The sequence below is a fragment of the Rousettus aegyptiacus genome, unplaced genomic scaffold (genome assembly GCF_014176215.1).
Source record: "Rousettus aegyptiacus isolate mRouAeg1 unplaced genomic scaffold, mRouAeg1.p scaffold_m13_p_8, whole genome shotgun sequence".
Taxonomy (NCBI): domain Eukaryota; kingdom Metazoa; phylum Chordata; class Mammalia; order Chiroptera; family Pteropodidae; genus Rousettus; species Rousettus aegyptiacus.
Genome location: NW_023416311.1, coordinates 21446650 through 21469772, shown reverse-complemented (window position 1 = coordinate 21469772; position 23123 = coordinate 21446650). Strand labels below are relative to the sequence as shown.

Sequence of the window (23123 nt, the reverse complement as noted above, 5' to 3'; positions counted from 1 at the left end):
AACTTTCCAATGTTTCAAACTCTAGCTCTCTTGTTCTTGGACATCACTCACATCTTTCAAATCTTGTTCAGCTCTGGAATTACTGTCTTAGACTTTGCTACCAAGGGAGGAAGGTAGAACACCATGGTGGCATACTAGCTAAACCAAACCTCACCCATTTGAAGACATCTTCTTATACAGTAATAGTCCATAGTCATCAAGTACATACTATGTGACAGCCAAGAAAATAAAGGATTTAAATGGATGAACTTATTTAATCTTGTAGATCTCGAGAAAGAAGATACCTATTAAGAAGGGCTCCTGGTGGCTAACTGGGCTCAAATTTAAAACCAGAGCCCAGTACCCATTTCTAAACGGGGGCCTCTCATGCAAGCTGCACTTCAAGAAGAAGCCTGAACTAAGGTGCCTGCCTGTACTGTGTTACTGCTCTCTGAGACAACCCTTATAAAGGAGTACCTGGAATTATATTTCAACCAACAGGACTGAGACTTTCCCCATCCAATCAGAGCCACGCAGCTCTATTCTCATTAGCATCTTCACCAACAAATCAGAGTGGTTACATTCTGACCAATCAGGACAGTGTTTTTTGGACCAATCAAACTGAGAAGATTTGGAGTCTTCGTTTGCATGAGGACAGATCAACCAGGCATCTAGGGGCAGAGACAGCTCCTTTCCATCTCAAGGAGCGCATTTATCCCTTCCACTCAAGACTGAAGACTGTATTTCCCCAGTTGGAGCTGAAACATCAAAGTAATCTTGCAGAACCAGAGTAGAGTAGACTGGAGCAGACTGGAGCAGAGCAAGCAGAGCAAACCAGAGCTTTCTAGCCAGAGGGGCCTCACCCAAGGGCCACCTCACAGCTATCTATTCCATAGCTGTGCTGTTTCATAATTGAGCTGTAACACTAGCACGCTGTTTCACAGCCATGCTGCATCACAGTTCAGCTGGTCACACTAAATAAAATTTCCTTCTTTACCTTATTGTACCTTCTTTATGCACCCAGATTAGGGATTCCTGTTGGCGCTGAAGCAGCACCAATGACCATCAGCTGAAAATCATAATAACAACTTTAGAAGGCAGATGCTGATATTACCTCCTCCTTTAGAGATGAGAAAACTGAAGCAAAGAGAGTGAAATAACTTGCCCACAAACACACAAGCTGAGACAGTGTGACTCCATGAAAGTATTATTCAAAAAGAGGTCTTGTGATAGGAATGCTTTGGCCCAACTCTAGAGCTGATGGTCTCAAGTACTATAGCCTCCTCTAGAGTAACAACTCAGGCAATTTAGTGTGATGCATAATGATGATCAGGCAGGAAGCAGCTCAGGAACACATGTGAACGAACCCCAAAGGAAAATGCCAAAAAAAATATATATGAAAAAGAAGAGCCAAGCAGTAAGAACACCCATCACTGACTTTAGTATACTATGTCCAATGTAAAATGAAAACGGAAGACATGTTTGGAAATTCTGTGGTAACCTAATAATAATGAAAAACAAAAACTGATAGCTTATTTTCATGTTATAATGAAGTTGGAAAAAAATATATCTATCCCAGAAATATCATAAACCAATTGCTTAAAGTTCATAAAGTCCAAAATCATTTCATTTCAAAGACTACCTTACATGGATGTCCAAATTTTTCCCTAGTTCTTTTCTCCAGTGCCCTCTAATGGACATAAGATGAAAAAGCAAAGACAAAAGGCACCCACAAGTTATTTCAAGCTCTTATTTGATACTTGAAACTTGCTGAGATTAGATAAGTGTTCTCAATACACATCCACAAGAAGGTAACTATATGAGGTGATGGATGTGTTAACTTGATTGTGGTAATCATTTCACAATTAATACATATATCAAATCATCACATTATAACCTTGAAAAACACATTATAAAACCTAAGTATATACAATTTTTTTTCAATCATACCTCAGTAGATTTGGGGGGAAAAATTATCCCAAACTCTTCACCCACTATAAATAATGATTTAAATATCTTCTCTTATTCTAGTGAAAAAATCCAAGTCTATCTAAATCAGTTATCTCATACACTGAAATCTATCCTGTTTTAAGACAGTTCACCACTGAAGATTTTTAATTAAGATCCATAAAATTATACTTGGTTTTGATCCAGTATATCAAATTGGGGAAAATAAAACCTAAGAAAATATTAATATATGTTTAAAAGGTAAAAAAGGTCTCAGGCCAGTGGTAATTTTAACAGCAGAAAACCTGAAACAGACTAAATGACCAACTCTGGGAAAATGTATAAGCGAATTTCAAATGTCTAAGCAGACTTACTTCTTTTGACGTTCTGTTAGGCTTTTAGAGATTAGGATGCAATTTCATGCAAATGATTTCATCTAACTCATAAAATTTCTGTAAGGAAGATAGAGTTTGCAGCCTCTATCTCAGACAAAGAGATTAAAGCTAGGGAAGGTTAAGCTGTGCCCTTAGATCGCCAAGTTACAAACTGGCTGGGTCAGGCCCAGAAACTACATTTGTCTTTCTCAATAGCTCCTCTGTGACAGCTTCTAAAATACAAAAGCTACTAAAAATGACAGAGATAACATCAACACATAGAAGTATTAGGAAATAAGCAACAGTGTAAAAGATAGAAGGTAATTTTGATTCAGAAAATAATTTTGGATATTATAGTTTTACACTTATTAGAATACTTATGGGTAATAAGCTTTTCAAAAGAAGCCAAACAACTCAATATAAAAATAAATACAGGACAGTGCCCAGTTAAGAACTTGGTCTTACCCAAAGAGAAGTCTGGCTTTTGTCCCCAGTTCTGGAAAGTAACCTCTGAACCCCTGGAACTTCCCCAGTGATAGTACTATCTACTCCGGTATTTATGGGCCAAACTTGACCATTTATGCTAATGAGGTAATTTATGCCAAAGTGAGGGTGGAGGGCTAGAAACTGAGTGCAGCTACATGGGCAATTAATCTGTCAGTCATGCCTACACAATAAAGCCCCAATAAAACTCGTGAACACAGAAGCTGAAGTAAGCTTCTGGGATTGGCAACATTCCATGTGTATTGTCACACACCAATGCTGGGATGGTAACACATCCTGATGACAACGAATAAATGCTTCCCTGTTCTACGTGTCTCTTCCTTTGGCTAAGTTTCTATACTCTTCTCCTGTAGCAAACTACAACTATGAGGATAACATAGTTATCCTCTAGCAAATTATCTAGCAAACTTCTCTAGCAAATTATCAAACTTAAGGGTGGTTTTTAGGAAGCCCCTGAAACTGGTGTTGGAAGTGAAGGCAGTCTTGGGGACTGTGCCCTCAGATTCTGTAATCTGTCTAACTCCAGAAAGAGGTGGCTGACATTCAATCTCACTCAAAATTAAATGCAAATTAAAACTGAATTATTATTTTTCACCTTACTGGTTGGCAAGATTTAAAAGAAGACTTTGTGCTTTAAAGTGTCTATAATACTATGTTAACAAAAATGATCAGAAGTGTCACAAAGTCTGCCAGTTTTCATCCTAAGGAAGAAGAAAGGTACTCCTTCCTGTGCAGGTTTAAAGGGACAGTAAAACTCAAAATAAAGCAGCTTTTAATGATAACTTCCCAAAAGTAATCCCTGTTGTAATACAGCCTATATTAGTATTTATTACTTTAAAAAGATTTTTCTGTAAGATTTTTAAATGAGGTTATAAAGACTATCTGAGAATGACAAATATTTTTATAATAAAGTTGAGATTTGGGTGTATATGAAACAAAATTTAAATAAATATTCCACGTACTAATAGTGATTCTTCTGGGAAGAATTACTGGTAGGGTTTTACCCTTCGACTATTTTCTAAATTTTCATTATTACAGGTATGTTTATTTACAGTGAAAAAAATTTAATTAGGCAAATTAATGTTATATTTATTTCCTTAAAGTATCATTTGTTACAGGAGGGGAGGGGCCGCTCACAGTAAAATTAGAGGGTCCTCACATTTTATGCAAGGGATATATTCTTAAGACTTTATATAATTGAAAACTAGTCATTCACCAACTAGTACTATCAAAAAATGGGAGATATTCTCAAATGGCATTATCATAAATATCTTATAATTCAGTTGATACTAGGTTTTGCTTTGTTTTGTTTTGGGAGCATGAGGGGAAGTAGTTCCCCCTCATATTTTTTATTTCAAACCCTTAGAAAAGTTGAAAGGTACAATGAAGACCCATATTCCTTTCACTCAGATTCACTACTTTTACTTACATTATCTATCCGTCCATCCATGCACACACATACACATACATACATAATACGTGTGTGTGTGTGTGTGTGAGAATAAAAATTTGCTGAACCACTTGAAAGTGTTATAAACATCTTGATGCTTCATCCTTAAAATACTGCAGAATTCATCTCCTAAAAAAGAACCTGATTTTACAGAACTATATTATTATAGTGAAGAAAAAATTTTTAAATCTAGTATCTAACAAAATATCCAATTCAAATATCCTCAAATGTCCTGCCCCTTTTTAGCACAGAACTCTAAAACAATCTTGGGATTTCCAAATAACACAAGTGTCTTTGTTATGCTAATATGGTGATTCATACATAGGGGGCCCCTAGATACTTCAAGTTAGGGCTAGTTACCAGAAAACCAACTTAGGCCAGCTGAATCTCCAGGGAAGGGAGGTTGGCTGGAGGTTAAGTTCAATCATGTGGTCAATGATTTAATCAATCATGCATATGTGCCGTGACCCTAATAAAAAATCGGGATGCTAATGCTCAGTAAACCTTTCTGGTAGTAAATACACTGATGTGGTGGGGGGACCCAGATTCCATGAAGAGAGAGCACTGAAATTCTAGATCTCTTCCCCACCCTTCCACTCCCAAAATTTGACCTATGTGTTTTTTCAACTTGGTTGTTTCTAATTTGTATCCTTTATAATAAAAATGTAATCATAATGATAACGCTTTCAGTGAGTTCTGAGTCTGCCATAATTCTATCAAATTCCTGAACCTGAGGGGGTCATGAGATTTCCAAATTTATAACCAGTTGATCAGAAGTGCAGGTGGCTCCCAAGACTTACAGCTGCCATCTGAAGCGAAGGACAGTCTTATGCAGGACTATGCCCTAAACTTGTGTAGTCTGGCGCTAATTCCAGGTAGTTAGTGTCCAAATTGAACTGAACTGCAGGTCATTTGAATTGAAATGGTTGTTAATGTCAGAACATAAAAGGTCCTTTCCATGAACACAGCTATAAAATATGTTTATACACATATGCAGCTAAATTATAAGTTTGTAAATGTAACATGACAATATACATTTTTAAAAAATCTTAAGTTCATATCAGCTTCCAAATCAAATCCAACATCTGGAGTTCACATTAATGTACATGTATACACCTTATTAATTTTCACAGCTGCACAATATCATATCATGTTGATTTATCATGTTTTTCTCAATTAATATCTGACCATTGTTTGCTATATATGCTGTGAGGCATAACCTTGTGCAGATGCTATCCTGTATTTGTGAATATTTGTCTTCAAGGCAAATTCATATAACGAGGCTGCTGAAACACAGGAAAATGCGTGTGAATTTGGCAGACTACCAAAAGCCCCACCATATGGTTTATACTATTCTGGACTCCCATTCGAAGGTGTGAGTGTCTATTTCCCCAGAGCCTCACCAATTGTGTGTGTTGCCCAATTTTTGAATTTTTGCTGTTTTGACAGGTAAGAAATGTATGTCAATGTAAGTTTAATTTTTAATTTTTTCTACATGTTTAAAGTCTATTTGTAGAGCTTTCTTTTGAGACTTGCCTATTCATTTGTTTTGCCATTTGTTTCTATTAGGTTTTAGTTTTTTTTATTCGATTTTTGAGAGCACTTTGTGTAGTACAAAAATTAACCCCTTCTAAATAAGGGGCAAATATTTTCCCTCACTTTATTATTTACCATCTGATTTTGCTTATAGCCATGCAAATCATTGATAAATTCAATCTTTTATTGTCCTAGATTTTGAATCATATAGAAAACCATTCCCCAGGCTATAAAATAACGCATCTAATTCTATTATTTACATAATTTTTAACATTTAGATCTCTAACCCAATTAGAGTTTATTCTGATGCATATATAAAATGGAGAGACAATTTTATCTTTTCACAAGTAGCCACCCAGCTGTCAACATATCACTTATCTTAAAAGTATATTTTCTCCCTAGGGAAAAGAGATACCACCTTTATCATATATGAAATTCCCATATATTCCTGGATCTATTCCTGAAATTTTATTCTGTTATATAAGTCTGTCTGTCTCATCGGGAGCCAGTACCAGTTTTAATTACAGGTGCCTTGAAGTAAGTAAGTATCTGATAGAGCTAGTCTTTCTCATTACTACTTTGCCAAGGTCTTCATAATCATTCTTGCATGTTTATTTTTCCACAAGAATCAACCAGTCTAGCTCCAGAAAAAAACTTCCTTGGAATTTTTAATGAACTGAATCAGACATATATTAACTTAAAAGAACTGACATTTTTGCAATATTGAGTCACTATATCTAAAAACAGGATGCCTTTCCATTTGTTCAAGGTACTTTTATATCTTTCAGAAATGTTTTAAAGTTTTCCTCACATAGATTTAGGGTATTTCATTCTAAATATATTCCCATGTGCCTATTTATCTTTTATGTGGCTGTGGCAAATAAGGTCTTCTCTTCCACTATAGCTTTTAGCTGGTTATTATTAGGAAATACATAGGCTTTTTAACTTTATACCTCACTATATCCCACTACTTTACTGAATCCTTCACTTGAATTTGTGTTTTTATCATTGTTTTTCCTAGATTGTCCCATAGTTTTACTTTTTTTGTTTCTAATACTTATGTATTTGATATATTTTTAATTTAGGATGTTCTCATTTCCCAAAATTCACACAAAAATTGAGACTTTGTATTTTTATATAATTGTACATATTATTTCAACTTTAGATCATTGGAATCTGCATATAATCTTACTACACTGTACCTTCTCACATTTATCTAGTCACTGAGAAAATGAGCACCCAGACTAAAATTTCCTATATTCTGAGAGCCTCCACCCATACTGATCTCAACACCAAGCTGCCATTATCCGAAGCCCAATACCAATTAGTCTCTATGACAGGGAAGCAACTCTATGCAACAGTTCCACTTGGAATCTCAACACTAACCAATCTTTTCATGCTGTTCATTCTGTCATTTTTGGTGACAACAATGAATGAAGTCCATCCTACTACCTAGCCTTTCCTCTGTTCTTGTCCTAAAATCTTCTGCCTATCCTACTACAATCTCATTTTCACAGGACCAGGGGGGAAGATTTTCACAAAGTTCATGTAAAAATGGCAACCAAAAAAAAGTACAAAATTCAAGACAGGAGGCAAAGAAATAACTGTCTAATTATGAGCTCGGATGGACTATACACCAATACACAATGCTAGATGTTAACTGCAGGATTCAAGTTCACTATTTTCCAAAATTACAGTACCTTTTCTTTCTTCACACGATTCATAATTTTGCCGAGGTCTTCAACATCAACAACAGAACTTAAACTCTGGTGGTCCTCAGTATCGGGCTCTTCCTCACTGGTGCTCTCAAAGGGCTCCTCCTCCTGGAACATCAATGCTTCAGAAATACATTGTTCAAAATAGTAAACCATCTATGACTTCCTCCCAAGTTGTAAGGTCACCGAATGGATATATAATATTTTTAGCCAGTAAACTGTGGCCCATAGGCCAAATCCAGCCAGTCTCGAGTCAATCTGAAGGTGCCCATCATTTACATATTATCTAGGGCTATAGCTATTTTCTTGATACAATGGCAAACTGATAGTTGCAAAAGAAACCACATGGCCCAAAAGGCTGAAAATATTTACAAGCTGGCCCTCTACAGAAAAAGTTTCCTAACTGCTGTTTTAGACAAAGATCCAACAAGACTTGGTGAGTAATTTATGCAGGAATGAAGAAAAGAAAGGAATCAAGCATGGCTCTTAAGTTTCTTTTTTAAGTACTTGAGATGGTGGTGTTGTTTACTAAGATGAGAACTCCATGTGAAGAAACAGGCTGGTAGAATGGAAAGGAAGAGCTCCATTTTGCATTTGTGAAATATGAGATGCCTTAAACATCCACATGGAGATTTTAAAGAGGCAATTACATATTACGTATATGAGAACAAAATTCAGAGTAACCCTTAGAGCTAGAAATATAAACCTAAGAATAACTGGCATATAGATAATACGAAAAGCCATGAAACTATCTAAGATCATCCAGGAAGGAAGTATCAACGAAGAACAGGACCTAGCACCATGAATGACTTCAACATGCAGAGGTTAGATAAACAAAGAAGATTCCTAGTAAAAAGGAAGATAACAATAAGAATGATGTCATGAAATCAAGAGAAGAGTGATTCAAAGGAGTCAGCAATGTCCAACACTTTTCAGAGACATATCCACGAGATTTGACAATAGGAAGTCCCTTGGACCTAGAAAAGAACAGCACCAGTAGGGTAGAGAGCAAACTAGAGTGGATGAGAGTTAAATAGGACTTCTGTTCCCAGCAATAGGGTGGATTATACTGAACGACTCTCCTGTAGGAAATAACAAAACCAGAATAATATAATATTTTTAAAGTATAATCTTAAATGTATCATTGGGTTGGCACAAAGGTAAGGAATCCAAAGAGGACAAATATGAACTAAAAAGGGAATCTTGGGAGGTAGTGAGAAAGAGAACTGAAAGTATCTGCTGTACAGGACAAGGAAACAGCAGGTAAAGTTGAGGAAACAATACTAGGAGGAGAGTCTAACACAGAAGACCAGAGTCAAAGCTGGGACTCCACAAGGCTGCATCATTGGTATAAAGATAAATTAGAAATAAACACTGTGCAAGAGAAGAAAGCAAGAAAGATAGGTAGAAAACTTAGGGGGGAAAAAAAAACAAAGTATAGATGATTAGAGGAAATTTATTAGGAGGTTTGAAGGTTTATGGGAGGGGTGGAGGAAGATTATATAATAAAAATTCAGAAACAAAGTAAATTGGGGTTCCCAAGAGCAATAAATACTCTTAACTAAAAGACAATGGATCAATGCATTCAATTTCTGAAAGAAAATTACTCTCATCTAGAATTCTATACTCGCAAAAGCATTAATCAACTGTGAAGGTAGGATAAAGTCATACATACATGACCAATCTAAAAATTTACATCCAAAACACCCTTTTTCTTAAAGAGCTACTGGAGAACATGCTCCAAGAAACAAAAGACAACCAAGAAATAAGAAGATATAAGATACCAGAATCAGACAATCCAACCCAGGAAGCTAGCTAAAGTGAAGCTGGATAGAAGACACAAGACTTCAACTGCATGAAGGGCTGAAGGGCAGCCATGCCAATGTGGATCAAAAGAGGACTCATGAGGGCCTCCAAAAACTCAATAAAAACTATACAATGCTGAAAAACAATTTTCAGTTCTGTTAGAGTTCTGGAATAAATTAGTGATGGTTATTGAAAAATAAAAGCAGATATAGCACTTATCTTAAGGGAAATAAATGTATTAGAATGAAAATGTAATAATATTGTATATATGACAGATGTGAATATGTACACAGTTACAATAATGAAACAATGAATAATGGTCAAACCAGAAAGCATGATACAACTATATAAGAAAATAAGAGGAAGGGAACTGATACTGTGTGTGTGATTTTGAAATTTTTTAAAAATCAAGAAATAGAAGGAAGGGCCCATTCTTTAGGAATATAGAGGTGAATTTCTGATGAAAAAGCTAAAAGAATTATAAGTGGTGGCCTTGGGAAAATAAGAATTAGATAGAATGAGGCAAGGAAGTACAATTTTTAATTATAAGCCTAGAAGTACTACTTGAGAGTTTAAGTGTACAATAGTGTTACTTTTCATTTTTAAAATATTTAACTTAAATTTTTTAAATGTTAAGAATAGTGATGTCAGTAAAAATGGCAAAGTAAGTAACTCCAAAGGCCTATTTCCCCACAGAAAAACCTAAAAGTTTAGCAAAAACCAAAAGATTTAACTTTGTCAGAACTGCTGGGAATTAGCCAAAGGCTTACAACAATTAAGTAAACACTGAAGTAAGAAAAAGGAAACTTTTAAAAAGCATTCAAGGAAAATATCAAAACACTAGCAGAACACTAGCTAAAGAAACAGACTTCAGAAACACACATGTTTACAAAAATAGTTTTTCAAAAATCACTAAATAAACAATTACAACCCACAGCAAACTATAAAACTAAACTATAAGAAGGGGAAAAAATCTGATTTTCAGAGTAACATATAATATTCAAAATGTGCAGTTTTCAATGAAGCATGCAAAGAAATTAAAAGCATGGCATATTCACAGGAGAAATTAACAGAAACTGTCCCTAAGGAAATATACACATTGGACTAGAGAAAGAATTCAAGTCAATTTTCTTAAATATGCTCAAAGAGGTAAAGAAAATCATGTACAAAGAGCTGAAGGAAACCAGGAGAACAACATCTCAGCAAATAACAATATGAAGACAGAAATAAAAATTGTAAAAAATAAACACAAAGAAGTTCTTGAGCTGAAAAGTATACCTGAACTGAAAATTTCACTGAAGGGTTTCAATGGTAGATTTGAGTAGGCAGAATGAAAACAGATTAGTTGAAATTGGCCAGTAGGAAAAATGAACAGAGTCTAAGGGACCTATAGGACACCATGAAACATACCAACACATACAGAGGGAGAGTCTTAGAAGGATAGAAGAGAAAGAGCAGAAACAATAGAAGAAATAATGTCTGAAAACTTCCTAAATTTGATAAAATACATGAATCTACACATCCAAGAACCTCAATAAACTTGAAGAAAGATAAAGTCAGAGAACCAAACTGAGACCCATTATGATCAGACTGTCAAGACAATGATGGAGAGAGAATCTTGAAAGCAGCAAGAGAGAAGCAACTCAACATACAAAGGAGTTTCAAAAAGATAAGAATAACAGCTAATTTTTCATCAAGACTCTCTGAGGCCAGAAGGCAGTGGACCAAAACAAACAAACAAACAAACAAACAAAAACAAAAAACAAAACACCTGTCAACCAAGGAAAACCCTATCAACCAAGGATTCTATATTCAGCAAAGCTGTCCTTCAAAACTAATCAAGAAATGGAGACATTCTCAGATAAACAAAAACTGAAGGAATGCATCATCAGAAGACCTGCCTACAAAAATGCTAAAGAGAATCTTTCCGGCAGAAATGAAAAGGACATCTGACAATGACTCAAAGCTATGTGAAGAAAGAACAGAGGTACAGACAGCTACATAGGTAAATACAAAAGCCAATATTATTGTATTTTTGATTTGTAACTTCTCTTTTTTTATTTGTATTATGTAAAAGACAAAGGCATAAAACAACTATATATCCATGTCAATGGACACACCATGTATAAAGTTGTAATGTGTAACGACAACAACACAGAGGGGAAGGTACAGAGCTGAACAGGAGCACAATTTTTGTATGTTGAGGTGGCATTAATTCTAATCAAGTGTTATAAGAGAAAGAAGTTAACTACAACCCCCAGAGTAACTACATATGGTCCTTCATATCCTGCAGCTTCTACATTCACAGAACAATATTAAAAAAAAAAAAAAAAAGTTACATTGTTACTGATATATACTAGGCTTATGATGGTTTGTCTGTACTGAATATGAACCTTTTTGTCACTATTCCCTAAACAATACAGTACAACTATTAATATAGCATTTACATTGTATTAGGTATTATAAGTAACTTAGAGATGATTTAAAGTACACACAGGAGGATGTGCATAGGTTATATGCAAATACTACATCATTTTATATGAGGGACTTAAACATCCACAGATGCTGGCATCTGCAGGGGGTGATGGAACCAATCCGCTATAGATACCAAAGGACAACAGTACCAAAACATAACTTTGAAATGTACAGAAATGAAATAAATAAATAAAATGTACAGAAATGAAACTGAGAAAGGAATCAAAATGGTATATCATAAAAAATCAATAAATATAAAAGACAGCACTAATGAAGAAACTAAGAAACAAAGAGATGTAAGATATGGAAAGCATAATAAAATGACAAAAGTAAGTCTTTATTAGTAATTACTTTAAATGAAAATGTATTAAACTCTCCAAATCAAAGGCAGAGACAGGTCAAATGAATTAAAAAAAAAAAAAAAAAAAAAAAACAGGAACCAACTCTATATCTACAAAAGACTCAATTTAGATCCAAATATATAAACAGGTTAAAAATCAAAAACAGAAAAAGATATTCCATGCAAACAGTAACCAAAAGAGACTGGGGGCAGCTATACTAATATCAGACAAAACAGACTTTAAGTCAAAATTGTTACAAGAGATAAAGGACATTATACATTGATAAAAGCACTAAGTCAAGAAGATTTAACAATTATAAACATATATGCACCTAACAGACACCAAACCATATAAAGAAAAAACTGATAGAACTGCAGAAGAAAAAGACAGTTCTATAGTAATAGTTGGAAACTTCAATACCCCACATGCAATGATAGACAGAAAAATTGAATAGATCAATAAGAAAACGGAGGATAGGGACTACACTATAATCCAATTAGATCTATCTGACATATAGAACCCTCCACTCAAAAACAGATTACACATTCTTCTCAAGTACACATGGAATGTTCATCAAGACGGGCCCCAGGCAAGTCTTAATAAATTTTAATAGATTAAAGTCATCCAAAGTATATTATCTGGGTCAGAAGCTTAGTGGAGTGAGATGTCCCTGGATCTCTCCCTTTGAAATAACAACAAGCTAAACATCTAAAACTCAACAAATAACACACACAATCTGCACACAAGCGCATCTGAGCAAGTGGTCTGTGCCTAAGAGCTTCCAGAAGACAGAACACTGGGAGTCTGGAGGATAGATTGGGAGGAAGAAGCTGCCTCTCACAATCAGAGCTCCCTACAGCAGGAGAGAAACAGAGAAATTGTGGCCAGTTCCCCAAACAGCCCTGCCTGAGGGATCTGTGAGCTCCACCCAGCAGAGCCAGAGCAGAGGGAGAACTAAGTGTGGAGGGGCAAAGCAGGAGACTGAGACACGGAGACTAGCAGCAACTCCCACCCACAAACCCAGAACACTCCCTTGCTCCAACCCCTTATCCTCCAAGCCGAACAGAACCTCCAAGATTGAACACCACAGAGCCTCAGGGGAATGTGAGCAAAGACTACCAAATTGTCATTAACACAGGAACTGAAACTGAGGGTAGCAATCATGACTGAATATTTATAAGAAGAAAAAAAAAGCCATTATTAAGTCTTAAAGCAGGGATCCAAGAGGCTTGGATGCCACTACTAGAAATCAAAAGAAAAACACCTTCTTAGCAACAGGCTAAAGAGAGACCTCTATATCCTAAATCTTCTGAAAAGAAAAAAAAAAAAAGCAGAATGCACTCCCATTAATGCTCAGGCAGAGAAATAGTCCATCAAACACCAGGGTGACAAGGCAGCTCAGAAAGAAAGAGAAAATCTCTAGAAAATTAGCTTATAGGCATAGAAATATGCAACTTAAATGACAGAGAACTCTGGATTGTACTTCTGAAAAAACTCAATGAGATCCAAAATAACTCATATCAACAATTCCAGGAGTTGAGAAAAAAAATTAAACCAGCAGAATGAGTTTTTAGCAAGTAAACTGAAACCCTGAAAAAGAACCAAACAGAACTTCTGGAACCGAAGAACACACTAAAATGGGTGAAGAATGAAATAGTAAGCTTAGGAAATAAAGATAACCAAATTGAGAAAAGGATCACTGATATCAAATAAAAAAATCTAGAAATAATTCAGAAGGAAGAAGAGACCATAGAATGAAAAATAATGAAACAGAAATACAAGAACTAGCTGACAGCATCAGGAAATGTGACATAATAGGTATTTCAGAAGGAGAAGAAAAGGAGAAAGGATCAGAGAGCATATTCAGGCAAACAGTGGAAGAGAATTTCCCAAATTGAAGGAATGAGCTGGAGCTTCAAATTCAAAACGCTAACAAAACATTCAATTATCTCAACCCAAAAAGGCCTTCTCCAAGCACAGTATATTAAAATAATCAAAAATTAATGTCACACAAAGAATTCTCAATGCAGTCAGGGAAAAAAAGATTGTAACCTAAAAAGAAAAACCCATTAGACTATCTTCAGACTTCTCAGCACAAATCTTACAAGCAAAAACAAATGGAACCAAATATTCAAACTACTAAACGAAAGGAATTACCAGCCAAGAATAATGTATCCAGCAAAACTCTCCTTTAGATATGAAGGAGAAATAAAGACCTTTCCAGACATAGAAAAGTTGAGGGAATTCTCCACTAAGGCCTGCATTACAGGAAATGCTAAAAGGGGTCAGCACACCTGAAACAAAATGATAAAACACACACACACACACACACACACACACACACACACACATATACATACACATATACATACACACACACATATAACTATATAAGGAGACTAGCAGGCAGACAGAAGCATAGCAATGCAACCCTTATCAAGAACACAGTATTATAAGCTTAAATGGTAAGAAGAGAATTGCTATTGCAAGATAGAAATATACGTTCACCATACATATGGATGATTTGAGACAATAACAACAGAAAATGGGAGGCTTCAAAGATCTGAATTTGTGAAAATGAATAGAGATAAGACACATGCAGAAGAAAATGGACTATTACATACAACTATCCTTTACTTATTCTTAAAGGTAATCACACACCAAAGATTCAGAAATGAAGTACATAACATAAAACAAGAAGGACCAGAGGGAAAATCCACAAAACCCAACTAAATTAAAATTGCTCATAGAAATGCAAGGACAGGGAAACAATGGAAACACTGAGCTACCAAAAAGCAAAAGATAAAATGACTATAAAAAGACCTTATATTTCAATAACCACCTTTAAATGTAAATGAATTAACTCACCAATATTTCAATTACCACCTTTAAATGTAAATGAATTGAACTCACGGAACGAAAAAAACAATCAAACCAAATGCCGCCTCCAGGAGACACATCTCAGTCTAATGACAAATATAGACTCAAAGCGAAAGGGTGGAAAATGATATTTCAAGCAAATGGCATTCAGAGAAACATGAGAGTAGCAATACTAATATCAGACAAAATCGGCTTCAAAATAAAAAAGGTAAAGAAAGATACTGAGGGACACTTCATAATGATAAAGGGAATCATGCACCAAGAAGACATAACACTTATTAATATCTATGCTCCCAATCAGGGAGCCCTGAAATATGTAAAGCAATTACTAACAGAGCTAAAGGGAGAAACAGACCAAAACACTATCTTAATACAGGACCTAAATACCCCACTGTCACATATGGACAGATCATCCAAACAGAAAATCAATAAGGAAATAACATCCTTCAATGACACATTAGACCAAATGGGCATAACTGATATTTACAGAGCCTTTCATCTCAAAACAGCTGCTTCTACATTTTTCTCTAGTGCACACAGACATTCTCAAGGATTGACCACATACTGGGACACAGAAACAGCCTCAACAAATGTAGAAGGGTTGAAATCATACCATTCTCTGAGCATAATGTTTTGAAGCTAGAGATCAACTATAAAAAGAAAGCAGGAAGAACAACAAATACATGGAGATTAAACAACACACTACTGAAGAAAAACTGGGTCAAAGAAGAAGTAAAAAACGAGATCAAAAACATAGAAATGAATGATAATGATAGTACAACATATCAAAACTTTTAGGACACAGTAAAAGCAGTAATAAAAGGAAAGTTCCTATCATTACAGGCCTATTTCAACAAACAAAAACGAGCCCAAATAAACCACCTAACGTTTCATCTTCAAAAACCAGAAAAAGAACATATGAAACCTAAATCAGCAAAATGAAATAATCAAAATTAGAGCAGAATTAAATAAAATTGAGAACAAAATAAAAACCGTAGGGAAAAAAACAGCTGGTCCTCTGAGAAGTTTAATAAAACTGGCAAACCACTGGCTAGACTTACTGAAGAAAAAAAAGAAGCCTTTTGAGCCATGCTTCTCTTCCTCAGGCCCGCTTCCACATCTGGAAGTATAATTTCCCTTCTAATAAAGCTTTTCTGCTGTAAAAAAGAAAAAGAAAAAGAAACACAAACGAAATTAGGGATGAAAGAGAAGTTAGGACAGATACCACAGAAATATAAAGGATCATACAAGAGTACTATGAAAAAGCATGGAACACCAAATTTAATAATCTAGAAGAAATGGACAAGTACTGAGAAATATACAACCCTCCTAGACTGAATCAAGAAGGACTGGAAAATCTAAATAGACCAATCAGCAGTATGGAAATTGAAACAATCATCAAAAACCTACCAAAAAGTAAAAGTCCAGGACCAGATGGTTTCACCAAACGTTCAAAGAAGATTTAATACCTAATCTCCTCAAACTCTTCCAAAAAATCGAAGAGGAGGCAATACTACCTAACTCATTTTATGAGGCCAGTATTACTCTGATACCAAAACCTTGAAAAGATAACACAAAAAATGAAAACTACAGACCAATCTCTCTCATGAACACAGTTGCAAAAATCCTAAATAAGACAATAGCGAACTGAATATAATAACATATTAAGATTATACACTATGATCAAGTGGGCTTCAACCCAGGGACACAGGGATGGTTAACATATGCAAATTGATTAATGTGATACACCGCATAAACAAAATAAAGAATAAGAATCATATATCAATAGACGCAGAAAAAGCCTTTTACAAGATACAGCATCCATTTATGATCAAAACACTTAATTAAATAGGTATAAAAGGAAAGAATCTCAACATAATGAAGGCCATATATGACAAACCCTCAGCCAACATTATACTTAATGGTGAAAAACTTTCCTCTAAGATCAAGAACAAGACAAGGCTGTTCACTATTACTACTGTTATTCAATATAACATTGGAGGTCCTAGGAAGTGCAATCAGGCAAGAGAAAGAAATAAAAGGCATCCAAATAGGAAACGAAGAAGTCAGACTGTCACTCTTTACAGATGACATGATTCTCTATATAGAAACACTGCTAAAAACAATAAGCAAATACAGTAAAGTTTCTGAATACAAGATCAATGTTCAAAAATCCATAGCATTCCTATACTCTAATAATGAAGTGTCAGAAAAAGAACTGGAAAAAAAAATTCCTTTTGCAATTGCAAGAAAAAGAATAAAATACCTAGGAATAAATGTAACAAAACATGTGAAGGACCTATATAATGAAAACTGTAAGACTCTATTAAAAGAAATCGAAGAAGATACAAAAAAGTGGAAAGATATTCTGTGTTCTTGGATTGGAAGACTCAACATAGTTAAAATGACCTTATTACCTAAACCATTACACAGATTTAATGCAATCCCCATCAAAATCTCAACAGCATTTTTTAAAGAAACAGAACAAAAAATCATCGGATTTGTATGGAAGCACAAAAGACCTCAAATAGCCAGGGCCAACCTGAGAAAAAAGAACAAGACTGGAGGAGTCACTCTGCCCAACTTCAAATTATACGACAAAGCAACAATAATCAAAATGGCATAGTACTGACAGAAAAACAAACAGACCAGTGGAAGAGAACTGAGAGGCCAGATGTAAACCCCTATTGATGTGGGCAAATAATTTTCAACAAAAGAGACGAAAACATACAATGGAAAAAGGAAAGCCTCTTCAATAAACGGTGATGGGAAAACTGGAACGCCACCTACAAAAGAATGAAATTAGATTGTTGTCTATCACCACACACCAAAATTAACTCAAAATGGATTAAGGACCTTAATATAAGACCTGAAACAACAACTTGCATAAAAGAAAACATGGGAACTAAACTCAAGGACCTTGGACTTAAAGAGGATTTTACGAATTTGACCTCAAAGACAAGGGATGTAAAAGCAAAAATAAATAAATGGGACTACAAAAAACTAAAAAGCTTCAGCACAGCAAAGAAACCATTGACAAGGAGAGATGACCATCTGAAAGGGAAAATATATTTGGAAGCAATGTGTCTAAGAAGGGCCTAATATCCAAAAATTTGAATTTATCTGTAAAGATATATGTACTCCAATGGTCATTGCAGCATTATTCATGATGGCCAAAACATGAAAGCAACTGAAGTGATCTATGATAGATGATTGGATAAAGAAGATATGGTTCATATATACAATGGACTATTCCTGGCTATAAGAAAAAGCTATATAAGAAGCTATACTGGCATTTGCAACAATGTGGCTGGACTTCGAGATAACCATGCTAAGGGAAATAAGCCAGACAAAACTGAAAACCACATGATATCAGTTCTATGTGGGATATAAACCTAAAATCCATGAACGAACATGACAAAGAGACTCAGGGACATGGACAGTAGACAAGTGGTTATCAAAGGGTGGGGGATGTGGGGAGGTAGACAGGTTAAAAGGGTCAAATATACATGGTGACAGAAAGAACTCTTAAGTATGTGTGGTAAACACAATGCAAGAGATATATATATGACTTACTGTTGAATTGTACACTTGAAACTTATTGGATTTTGTTAATGTCACCATAATTAATTTTTAAAAAGTAAAGAAAAAGGAATATTCTCTGACCACTGTGGAAGTCAACAGCATTCAAAGAAATAAAATACCTAAGAAAAAAATTTAACCAAAAAAGATGAAATCCTTGGACACTGAAAGCTCAAATATTGCTGAAAGTTAAATTCACCTAAATAGGTAGAAAGACATCCCATGTTCATTGGAAGCCTTTATACCGCTACAATGACAATACAATTCAAAGAGATCTATAAGACTCAATGTAATCGCTATCAAAATCCCAACAATATGTTTTGCAGAAACGGGGAAAGGACTCCTCAAATTCAAATAGAATTACAAAGGACCTCAAAAAAGCCAAAACACTGGAAAAGAACAAAGTTGGAGAACTCCTGATTTCAAAACTTAACTACGAATCTACTGGCACAAGTACAGACTGATAGATCAATGGAATAGAATCGAGAATCCAGAAAACCCACACATCTGTGGACAAATGACTTGTGCTAAGTCCATTCAATGGGGAAAGAATAGTCTCTTCAACAGTCAATTGGTTATACACATGCTAAAGAATATAACTGCACCCTTACCTCATACCATACACAAAAATTAACTCACAATAGATCAAAAACCTAAATATAAGAGCTAACACTATAAAATTCTTAGAAGAAAATATAAGATTAAATCTTTATTATATTGGATTTAACAATGGATTCATATATATGACCCCAACACATGAGCAACAGAAGAAAACAAACTGGTCTGCATAGAAATTAAAATCTTTAGTGCATCAAAGGGTATGATTAAGAAACTGAAAAGAAGACCTATTGAGGGAAGTATCTGCAAATTATATCTTTGATGTGGGTCTACTATCTAGAATGTAATAAAGAACTCTTACCATTCAACAACAAAAAGACAACCCAATTAATAAATGGGCAAAGAACTTGAATATAGACATTTCTTCAAAAAAGATATACAAATGGCAATCAACATGTGAAAAGATATTCAATATCATCAGGCATCAGAGGTAAATGTATAGAAAACCACAAGGAGATACCACTTCACACTCACTAGGATGGCTGTAATAAGAAAGAAAAAAAAAAAAGGAAAAGAAAAAAAAAGAGAAAGAAAGAAAAAGAGAGAGAGAGAGAGAAAGAGAAAGAGAGGAGAGAGAGAGGAAGGGAGGGAGGGAAGGGGGAGAGAGAGAGAGAGAGAGAGAGAGAGAGAGAGAAAGAAAGAAAGAAAGAAAGAAAGAAAGAAAGAAAGAAAGAAAGAAAGAAAGAAAGAAAGAAAGAAGAATATAAAAAGTATTAGTGCAGAGAAATTCAAAGAATTGTACATTGCTGGTGGGAATGTAAAATGATGCAGCCACTGGGGAAAATTGGTGGTTCCTCAAAAAGTTAAAGAGAGAATTACCACATGACCCAACAATTCCAAAAGGTATATACGCAAAAGGACTGAAAAGTTACTCAAACAAATATCCATATATGAATGTCATAGCAGCACTATTCAAAATAGCTAAAAGGCAGAAATAACCAAAATGCCTACCAACAGATAAATGGATCACATATGGATGATCTATCTATACAATGGAATATTATTCAAACGTAAAACGGAATGAAGTACTGACACATGCTACAACATAGATGAACCTCCAAAACATTAAGCTAAGTAAAAAAAGCCAGACAAAAAAAAAGTCACACATTACACGACTCCATTTGTATAAAATACCCAGAATATGTTAAGTCCACAAAAGCAAATTTAGAGGTTGTCACGGTTGGGGGAAAGGGATTAAGGAGTGACTGCTTAATGAGTAACGGGTTTTCTTCTAAGGTGATGAAGAGGTATTAAAACTTGGTATAGGTAGTGGTTGCACAAAATTGTGAATGTACTAAATACCACTGGATTATATACTTTAAAATGTTAATTTTGTTATGTGAATTTTACTTCGATATTTTTTAAAGTTTTTAAAAATGTTAAAAACCAATTAGAGGGAAAAATAAGGAAACATAAGCAAAATGACTGGCTAGATGAAAAGAACAGAAAAATGAAACAGCAGCTGAAAGACACAGAATAAATGGAAGATTTGTTTTGTATTTGCTTTTTGTGTCTGATTAAACACTGGGATACCAGAGTTTGTTTATGTGTTTATAGAAACCATCTAGTAGAGAAGAAAAGATTAACAATGCAGGAGAGAGAGGAACAAAGGAACAAAGTCCTTGATTCCAGAACATGCACAGAAAGTGGTCTTTGATAGAACCAGATACTTGATCTTCTGCAACAGAAAAGATAGTGAAGATTTATAGATAGGGGCTATAAGAGAATTCTTCTCTGATGGCTTCATATGAGAGCTGGAGGAAGAAGTAGAGAGAAACAGAATATTAAACATTCATCTTGAAAAGTGAGAAAGGGAACTTATAAGAGAATGTCAGAGACTGTTGAAAAGTTCTGAATTCATACTTGAGTTTGTGGTCATGAATTGCGGTCAATCAGCATGCAGCAGGCCACGGGGAAGGCAGATGATAGCAGGTTTCAACCTGACTTGGAGTTCAGCCAGTTGAATTATAAAACAGAGTGGAAGACAAGGCAATTGAAGAGGTTTTAGCAACTGAAGATGTTTTAAAAGAATGAGTATAAAAATTTGAACTGGGTAAGGACAGAAGTAAAATAAACAGCTTTCACTATTTAATGAAAAAGGTATGGAATAAAAAGAATTTTAAAGAACACCAGAAAGAGGTCAGAGTTTAGGTCATAGGATCATGAAATTTCAGAGGTAACCATGGAAGTGAGAGGCCATCAGGAAAGAAAATGGTTGCTGGAGGTTTGAAGGCCAAGAAACTGGCAGGCCAGGGTGCTGGATAAATCATCTACATGGATGACTTAGCCACAAAGAATAATGACAGGAACAAGGGTGGAGAAAAAAGGAAAGTGAGTTAGAATGTAAAGCTGTTCCTGAATGATGCAAGTGACATGTGGCCAAAAGACAACAGCTGTGATACAGCCTGATGACATAAGTTACAAAGAAAATGGGTTATAAGAAGAAGGAAGAAAGAGAAACGTTTAGAATGTGAGGGATGAAAGAGATGAATCTAGTATTACTTGCAGCCTTTAAGTTTGAGTGATTAACAGATTCATTTTAGAGAGGTAAAGAGGAATACATCGTTTGGGGATAAAAAGATATGAGCTCAGCCCTGGATATATTTAACTTCTCTGGGCCTATTTCCTAACCTAGAAATCTACTTGACTCTAGCAATGCAACAGTTAAAGAAGAGATACAAGAAAGCATCCAGCACAGCATGGTTTAACTTCCAAGACTTCACTCTCTAAAACACTCCTTCATGAATTCCAGATCTTCTTCCTTCTAACCAATAGCCACTGAAATAGTGTCTCAGGAAAGAGGGAAGGTTCAGTATCTCCAAACACTGGAAGAAAGCAGAAAGACATGAATACACAGGCCACACACCTCAGTGTCTCTCTGATGTAATCCGTCCTGAGCATGAGACCCTGTCTCAATCTCCTCTGAAATGTGCTCATTAGATTTGCATTTGCCCTTCTTACAGTTGCCATCACAGGGTTTCTTCTCTCCTTTACGAAGGATCTGGAGCTGGGAGATGAACTTGGTCTTCCAAGCTCTGAAGTCGGCTTCAATATTGCCCTGTTTGCTTTTAACAACATCACAGTCACCCTCCCCTCGAGTCATTATGCGATGAGCACCCAGCATCCAGAGCCATTTATCAACATTCTTGCCAACCTACAAGAAAAAAAGATAGATGAGCTAAACACAATCTAAATCAGAGATTTGTAGACTGCTCTGCAAAAGTCTGGAGTAGCTGTGGGAACCCATGCTGCTGCTGGGAAGAGGGAACTGCTTAGCCAAAAAGGCTTCAGGCCCTCTAGCCCCAGCTGCAACCCACATGGACTATAGTTGATACATTCTGATAAGATTCTGCAAAAGATTTTTTTTTTTTAACAAAGAGAGACAAACCCTTTACCTAAACTAAGGGTTAAAGTCTAAAAAAAAAATTCTGAAAACCACTATTCAAAACAACATCAAAAAAAGCATTCATTAGCAAAATTTGTTCCAAAATGTAACAAAGCCTATGGGGCCAAAGCCCATTTAGTAACAAAGTGCACATGGAGCCCACTTAGCAAGACTCACGATTTCATGAACTTAGAAATTCATTTTATTGCAATGTGAAGCAGTGAAGCTGAGGCACAGGTGTTATCAAGAAACACAGTTAAGAGTTAAAAACCTTAAGACTTTCTTAGTGGCAAGGCATTAAAGAAAATACTTACATATCTGAATTTTACCATTTTTGTCTAATTACTTCTAAAATACGGGGGAAACATATATATAACTTGACGTAATAATTAAATGAAAACAAGTTTAAAGAAAAGTCTCCACTTTCACCTTTACTCACATTCTACCAAAGACAGGTTAGCCAACTGGGCCCATTTTTGGGGAAAGGCACACATTGAAAAGTTCTAGTAACATTTTAGAACCAATAAGAAA

General features: G+C 35.3%; 1 protein-coding gene across 2 annotated transcripts in view; it reads right to left on the bottom strand.

The window, feature by feature from the left end:
* LOC107507429 (S-adenosyl-L-methionine-dependent tRNA 4-demethylwyosine synthase TYW1) overlaps positions 1 to 23123 on the bottom strand; it is a 182541-nt gene that overhangs the window by 147913 nt on the left and 11505 nt on the right. For both annotated transcript variants that reach the window (XM_016138517.2, XM_016138518.2), the window contains exons 6-7: positions 22074 to 22361; positions 7491 to 7613 (exon numbers count right to left, since the gene is read on the bottom strand). In XM_016138517.2, coding sequence (XP_015994003.2) covers positions 7491 to 7613; positions 22074 to 22361 — 411 coding nt within the window. The remainder of the gene's footprint in view (positions 1 to 7490; positions 7614 to 22073; positions 22362 to 23123) is intronic.